This window comes from Struthio camelus, chromosome 1 (assembly GCF_040807025.1).
Source record: "Struthio camelus isolate bStrCam1 chromosome 1, bStrCam1.hap1, whole genome shotgun sequence".
NCBI lineage: Eukaryota > Metazoa > Chordata > Aves > Struthioniformes > Struthionidae > Struthio > Struthio camelus.
Window position 1 is genome coordinate 67,411,755 of NC_090942.1, and position 8,516 is coordinate 67,420,270.

Genomic DNA, 8,516 nt, shown 5'->3' on the forward strand with positions numbered 1-8,516 from the left:
TTTCTTGCTGCCTCCTAAAGAGATACATTTTCATCATTGTTATCTTCTTCTTCAGAGAAATCTAGAACAACCAAGGATGAAGGACAGAAAAGAGGGAAATGATTGAGCGATTAGTTTCACAAATTAAGCACCCAAGAGCTATCAAAATTGTGATCCACTCCAAAAAACTGCTCCCACCCATTACATTAATTCTTACAGGAAAATTTGCTTCATGACCTGTAGCCAGACTTTTCAGAAATTCAGCAGCAGCAGATAGCAGGGTATGGCTTTACGACTGTTAGCCTCGTTAAAAACGGAGGATATTGTTTTTAAGAACACTTTAGGGTTGTTTACAAGCCAAATGGAAAAAACTCCATATTGAAAATTCTTTAGTAGTACTAGTAACAACTAGTTACTTCATATTCATCCCAAATTGGCTTTCTTATTCAATTTCCAAGTCCATAATACCTCATTAGCATTCCTAGTTTTAGAAGACAAGTGACTTATACGCAATACTGTGCAAAGATGCCTTCTCCATTTATGTTCTCCAGATCCAAAAAGAGACTGCAACTCAATCCTCTTCCACTACTGATTGTTCCCCTCCTCTTTGAGCCCCGTCCGTAGGTGCAAGGCCTAGGAGAACCTGTTGGTGAAGACTAAGGCAAAGAAAGTGTTGAGCAACTCAGCCCTGTCCATATCCACTGTCACTAAATCACGTGCCCTGTTCAGCAGCAGGCCCACATTTCCCTTGTTTCTGTTCTTTCTTCTTTTACAGCTAATACAGTAGTAAAGCTCCTCTTGCTGCCTTTCGATGTCCATTGCCGGTTTCAATTCTAGCTGAACCTTTGCTCTCTTAATACGATCCCTGCATACGCAGGCAGTATTTTTACATCCTTCCTTTGAAACCTGTCCTCACTTCCCTGTCCTGTATGTCTTCTGCACTGACACTCACTGCATTGATGCTCAGTCACGAGTTCCCTGCTTAGCCACATCACTCTCCTTACACGTCTACTCATTTTCCTGTGTATTTATTTGTATGGACTCTTTTGTGCTTAGAGGAGGTCGTCATTATAGACATGCCAGGTCTCTGCCGTGCCTCTCAAAGGATCCCACCAGCCAATTCAACGAATGAGCCAGAGTCTGCTCTCACAAAGTCCATGCAGCAAGGGAGAATACACAAAGACTCCATTAAAGACTTACTGATGCAAAAGAGCCATAAGATTTTATAGTCATTTGTTCAGATCACTGCAATTGTTTTGTTTCATGCGTTATTAAAATGATAACAGAGTTGTACTGGCTGCAACAAATTTCAAGTAATTTTATAAGAATCTGTTGCCATTTCTCACGTCTATCTTTAGTTTTTATAATCATTCTGTGGAGCCAACACAAAAAAAGTCTGGAACAAAATCCATTATAAGGAAACGTCCAATAAACTACCGGGGAACTTCCAACACAAGAAGAATATCGGTTGAAATGGCTGCAATCTTCATTCATTGCTTTTGATAGCACTAACTGATACATTTCTCATTATCTGCTCAAAGTGGAAAAAACAGCAAAGAGCTGGAACATAGTACAAATGTGCAGCAGGACAGCACATGACAAGATGAAGGCAACAATGCCAGGGTTCCTGATGACTTTTCCAGTGGCACAACATGAACATTTGAGGATGACAGTAAGCAACTGTGAGGTAGGAGAGAGTTCACAATAAGATGTAATAACTCCTGAAGAATTCTCTCAAGAAAAGCAATGCTTCTCCTTTGCAGATCTGAGACGGAACAGCAGCCATTCTGCAAACTCTCTAATACAAGAGATCAGTAATGAAGGTCCTGCTGGCTATACTATGCTCTTAGCAAGACTTACGTACATGACTTACTAAATTCCAATTCTATTATTGGGAAACATAAGCTAATGCATCTTTGCTGAGGCCTCACCCATAAGGATATTACCCAGATAAGTACTTTGAACAGAAGCATTCTGCAGTAGCTGTCCTGGAAGCGTTCAGCGTGCAGTAACTATCTAGGAGCAAGATAGCTCAGGTCAGCACAGATGTAGCTCCAGAGCAATGACAACAGAACAGTTTTGGCTGGAATAGCTATTGTGGGAGAAGTTTCCTTTGAGAACTAGCCCCAAGCTAGGCTGGATCGAAACAGCCAACAAATTTAAAAATGTATTTACTAACCAGAAGAGAATTCTGAAGTTGTTAGCAGGCCCGATGAGTTATTGTAAGACATTCTTTGGAATGAAATTATGCTGAAGAAAGATTCAGAAGCTAACAGACTGATCCCAGTATGAGAAAGCAGTGCCATCAACAAATTGCATTACTGGTTGTTCCAAAACAGACTTCTTCTGTGAAGGATCTTGTCTTTATTATAGCTCTGTTGTTCCTGCAGGCTACTCCTCATCCACTCAAATACAGAGCTTTCCTGAATCATTAGGAAGAAACCTGAATCCACACATCTCTCTCCACAAAAGATAGCTTATGCAGAAAGGCAGAATTTACACAGTTCAGCCAAAATACTTTAGGAATCCCTTATTTACATCAGCTCTGAATTTAATCATATGCCAAATAATAGCAAATAGATAAAAGATTTGTAGGTGGCTTTTTTCCCCTCAATATATCGATTCTCAGTGTCCTCCAATACTTCACCTGAGACACAAATACCTCATGTAACTAGAAACAACCAGCACTGAACTCCTCCAAGTTATTTCCTGGAACTGTGATATTTGAAGATCCATGTTTCAAAGCAGTATCTACTATATTCATTACTTTTTCAGTGAAATGAAGCAAAATTTAACCAACCTGTATCTTCAAATTCAAAATGTTCTACATAACAAAGATACCTTGATAAGGGAAAGCCAGTGAACCTTATGGCTATTATATGAACACATCTTCCCTAAGAACTGCACTGCAGTTTTCACTCTGTATTTTGAAACACATTTGCCAGGGTTCTTTGTTTTAATGATTCTTCCCTTTAAACCTCCTGAAAACACGTTTCCCTTGTACTACCTGCTGTGGTCAAGACTGATCTACAGGACGCAACTGTTTTAATTAAAATACAGATTTATAGAGAAAAATAATTTCCCATCACAAGAAGAGAAGAACCCCAGCAGCAAGCATAGAGAACTCGGGTGCGGGGGGGGGGGGGGGGGGCACTACTTCATTCAGATCATTCTACAATTGTGTCTTCACTTCCAAACTAGCTAGGTGTTTGCTCAAACAGCAAACAATAAGAGATATTCATTTAAATGGTCGCTTTTATATTAAAAATCTGTAGGGATTAAAGGTAGAATGAGGAGGTCACACTGTTATTAGACCTATGACTTTATTTTAACCCATATTAAGTCTGTAAACAGACACAGCAAAAAGGCTCTTTCCAGTCACGGAAGCCTTCAAGACCTAAAAGTTATACTGTTCAGAAACTGACAGGGCCCATCAGAGCTACAGAGGAACAACACACCAAATGCTGTCTGCATATTTTGACTTTTGCAGCAAAGCTTATATTATGCCTGGTAAATGTAGACAGCTAATTAACGTCAGCCTCGTTTTGCTGCTCTTGTTCAAAACAGACAGCAGAACAGTTGGGCATGATTTGACAGGAGGAAGGGATGGCAAAAAGGAAAACAATTATGCCTAAAACCACATACACTGAATATCAGGTATCAAAATAAAAAAACAAGAAGTTTGTTAAACAGGTAGGAAGGAAAACACACTCGCCCCTGCAAGCATCACCTGCACTGAAGGTATGCTCCAGTTTCACCCCATTTTTGCTATCCATTCCTTTACCTGGGCAAGGGCAAACTGCTAATACAAGCATGACAGCAGGAGTAATCACAAATGTATTTTTACATCTGCTTGACATCCCAGGAAACACCACTGGATAAGTGAGCAAGGAGGAAGGGCAATCCTGAGGTGACCTTGGCATGCAGCTTTCCTAGTTGCCTGGTACAAACTGAAGTCTCCCCTCACCTAAAACTGGCTTTCGACCAGTGTGGGCACACCGGTGAGTAAGTCAGAGCTGAAGCGGCTTAAATTTCCATTTGCACAATGAAGCTCACAGGAGCTTTGCGGAGCATCTCAAGTTTAAGACACCAACCCTGGTCTGCCTAACCAGATGGCTTGTTACAGTATCCACTAACTTTTTCCCCATTAGCCAGGACCATATATTAGCTTCTATTGTTTCAGCTTCTTAATGTGAAGATTACCATCCTAACTGTTTTATCTAACTGTAAACATAGGCATACATATTCAAATGCTCAGCCTACCTGTTACCTCAGATCTAGAAACCTTCCTCCTTGACAACAAAAGTAGGTTTAGTGTTGAGATATTCAACAGGATACTTACTCCAAAGAACGGAAAAAGAAATAAACGTAATGCAAATATGTGAGTCAACTACAAATACTTACTTATAAGGCAGCTCTTCCAGACAGAGACATTTTTAACACTCTATGTTAACAACTGTAAACTATGCTTGCATACCTCCCCATTTTAAGTCCCAAAATAGCAGCAACTGAAGACTGAACGAACTAGTACGCAGATGTACGTCTGAAAGGTAATTTAAAATCTCTTCCTGAATTTCATTCATTGCTAAATCAACTTCATCATAAGGTCTCTGCAAGAATCAGCAATACAAAGTGCAAATAAAGCCCATAACTTGTTTTTAGAATGACAGTACCAGAAGAACTCTTTTGCTACAAACAAAACCCTAAAGTTTGTACTTACCTAGGTTAACCATTTCTAAAAACCCAAAACAGATTCCAAATATTAACAACCTCGGAAAATACAGCTAATTCATTTCTATATAACTTCTCTAGACACAAAGATTTTGTTGCAGCTTTTTTAGCTTAGTCTCAAACTCATGCACACTTTCGTGGTGTGAGCATTTCATTGTTGTGACAATACCCGGGGAACCCTGAAAATGTTAAGGCCATAACTAATCACACCTATTTTCTTCCCCTCCCTTCCTTTTATTGCAGTGTGTTATGTGGCTTGGTTGAGGCAATTCAATCCCATCGTGTTATCCCTTACAAGTACTGATTACAAAACAAAGCATGTATAGAAAAAGCTTCAGAAGGTTGGGTATTACAGCTTTATCACACCTGTATTGCTTATATAGTATTTCCAGCCTGTACGTTCTTTTGCACTTTAATGAAATAGTTGTAAAAAGGGAACTGAAACACAGATTCAGGAAAAGATAAATAAAAAGAAAACCCACTGTAGAATGACAGAAAAACCCTAAAATAGCAACACAGAGTTAGCATTCCAAGGGCATTCTCCGAGTTCCCGCAGTAGGAAATGGAGTCTTCGGTTTTCTTAATACACTCTAGGAGGATACAGAAATAACCTACACAGTATTTAAGTAGAAAATGAGAAGCAATTCTCATATGACAAAGTCACAAGAATGAGACTAGAAAAAGAGCAAGAGGCCATCTAAATGTTTAAAATCTACTAAGAAGTATTTTGTAATTAGTATCAAAATCCATCTACAAAAATCAAAAAATTAGGACACCTCAGTTGCTCAGAGTTTTCAAGGAAGATAGGAAATGAGTTTCCAAACAAGAGAGAGGGGGAAAGAGGCACATGGAGAAACAGAAAACATCCAAAGATAACTTAAAGATTTTAAGTACTTGCTAACTCTACATACTCTAAAAAAGAAGAAATCAATTTGGCATATAGAAGTAGAAATAAATGAGAACTGAAGAAAGACATAAGTACAAAACAAATAGTAAAAGGGTACAGAACAGATACAGAAGGTAAATGAAAACAAATGAATAGTGAAACTGTTAAAAAAGGTTTTTTTTTCTCCATGCTAAATATAAAAAAAGGCCATTTTAGAAAAGCAACAGACAAAATAGACAAAAAAAATTAATGGAGGGTTACAGAAATGTTAATAACATTTGTTTTTCCACATAGTAAAATGAAGGTGCGAAATTCAGAAAGTTGTTAATATTATACAAAAAAGAAAAAACAAGAGACTGCAAAAGCCAGTGGGCTACAAAGAAATTAATCATCTGAACAAATTTAGCGGTCACATATCACTTAACCAAAAATACCTCAAGAAACCGACCAAAGGATATTGGTTTTTTTTTTAAATGTGTCTTCTCAAACAAACAAACAAATCACGGAAGCAAAGCACCAGTAGTAATAGGATCGGCTATAGGGCCATATTTGAGGCAAATCCAGAAATCTAGTAGCCAATAAGCTAACTTCAAATGAATAAAATAAAGTGTTTTTTAAAATGAATGAATTGGGTAAAATAACTATCTAAAGAATTAGCATTTCAGTGAGAACAATTATTTCTTCCAATAACTCTGACTAAAAATAGTGTTTTGCAAACAAAAAAAAAAATCACGGACCAAGGGCTTTATATATGTCTGTGAAATTATAATACAATTATATAATGTAATTATAATTTCACAGACATTTTGCTGTATTTTTTCTGGAGTCTATAAAGCTCTTGGCCTTGGTGTGCTAAGAGGCATCACACTATTTTACCTTATTCTATGTCTTTTCATGAGTTTACCAAATTTGAAATTGAATGGATGTTACTACCCAAGGGTAGACTGTTCAAGTCAAATGCATGTCAGTATAATCGTAACACGCATCACCTACTCTATGTATTTATGAGCAGTTAACTAGGATCAAGTTGCTATAAAGCAACAATAATCCAAAAAATAAAGTGTCACTTCAATGTGTTTCATAAAGTGAAACAGAAAATAATACTTCCATTAACATTACACAGAAAAATGCCATATCTCTGCCTTGCACCTATTTCTGCTATAGAAATTAAAAAAAAATACAGCCTGCTTGCATGATTTTTAGTGTAAGAGATTAAATGTCTTCAGAAGGTGATGGACTCCTTTTAGCTACAAAAACAGCAAGAACCTAACATAACCTGTGAATGCAAAGTCTCTCCCACACAATGCAAGTATTTCAGATCTATTTTATAAAGTAATTGATATAAAGTCCATGAATCTACCTGATTTATATCAGTAAAAGAGACTGACAGCTGGTTGCCTTACAACCATTTCAAGAGTGTAATTAGCTATGGGCAAACCTAGTCCGTGCTTCAGCACTGTGTAAGCCTTAAACACGCAGCATCTGTTTTAAGCCACATAATGACATCTCAAACTGACCGCAGAACAGTTGATACTGCTGTCTCTTATGTAGCCAGGCTATTGTCAAGTAACATCAAATATTCATAAGCACGGTTAATTTCACAGAAACAAAGAGACCCATTAACTCCAAGTTAAAAATGAAAAAGCACTCCCCTCCCAGGCAGTTCTAGCTGTGCTAAAATGCTTCATTTTCAGCCTACAACTCCGACAGCTCTGGCTGGGCACATTTCGTCGCGGAGAGTTCTGTCGAGCAACTACAGCGCGCTTGCGTCCCTCCGAAAGGCTCCGAAACAATTTATAACCCTCCAGCGCTACCAGGCTGGGATGCGCACGCCGCAACTGTTCCAGGTTTGCTCTGTGCCGCTTCCTCCTTTCGCTCCAAACCGCTGCCCGAGCCAAACAGGTCCCAACAGCGCAAGGAACTGTCAAGCGACCTCGCGGGAGGGGGTTAAAAAAAAAAAAAGGGTGCACGCCGGCGAGAGGCGGCTTCTCCAGCGCGCTGCTGCGCCCCTCGCACTCGCCACCGGCCACAGCCGCCGGCGGCGCGGGGGAGGCGGGGAGCGGGCGGGCGGCGGAAGGGGAAGAGGCGCCGCGGCCGCAGGCGGCGGGGAGGCGGCCCGCCCCGCCGCGTCCCCCCGTGCCCTTGATAGAGGCAGCACCGGAGCCGCCCGAGCCGAGGCGCGGGGGAGGGTGCCTCGACTTTGCCCCCAGCGGCCGGGCTGCCGCCTCCCGCCGCTCGGCACCGACGGCCGCTCCCGCCGCCGCTGCCACCGCCCCGCCCGGGCCGGGCCGGGCCGCCCCCGCCTCACCTGCGTGCCCACCACGACGATCTGCGGCAGCTGGATGATGTCGGCCCCCACCGTGTTGAACACGTCCTGCAGCTTGTTAATCACGGGGATCAGCGCCTCCATAGCGGCGCGGAACCCGGCCGCGGGCCGCAGGTGCCGGCAATGAATGGGCGCGACGGGCAACGGCTCCCGTCAGCCGCCCCCACCGCCTGCCGCCATTGGCGCCGGCCCCCGCGCACGGCCCCGGCCCCCAGCAGGCTGTGCGCGCCCGCGGGGCGGGGCGGGGCGCCGCCGCCGCGCGGCACCACGGGAGCTGTAGTGCCGTTGGGCGGCTGGCAACGGCTCGTCGCGGGCCGTAAACGGACGCGTGGACTCGGGAAACGGCAGCGGGCGCGGCCCCCTCCCAGCTAGGGAAGGCAGGGTTACTGCTTTCCTGCAGTCAGGGGCGCCTCAGAGGCGACGCGGGCCCCCTGCGCCAGGGGTTGGCAGGCCGGAGCCACGGCCCGTGGCTGGTGCTGGCGGCCCTCTGGAGCCGGCAGGGCCGAGAGGCCGCTTTCCTTCGAGGCGCGGGTAGCAGCGAGCGGCTTGAAACCCCTCAGGAAGCAGCACTGCCCCAGCGCCAGGGGAAACAAC

The 8,516-nt window shown here is 42.8% G+C and overlaps 1 protein-coding gene across 4 annotated transcripts in view; it reads right to left on the reverse strand.

Annotated features, from left to right (window-relative positions):
* The window catches only part of DNM1L (dynamin 1 like), a 40,018-nt gene extending 31,858 nt beyond the window's left edge, over positions 1-8,160 (reverse strand). Inside the window, exon 1 of one of the 4 annotated variants that reach the window (XM_068946042.1) lies at positions 7,905-8,160. In XM_068946042.1, the coding sequence (XP_068802143.1) occupies positions 7,905-8,006 (102 nt within the window). In that variant the 5' untranslated portion in view covers positions 8,007-8,160. The remainder of the gene's footprint in view (positions 1-7,904) is intronic. The other 3 variants (XM_068946058.1, XM_068946051.1, XM_068946033.1) reach the window with 3 other exon arrangements.
* Between the last annotated feature and the right edge of the window lie 356 nt (positions 8,161-8,516).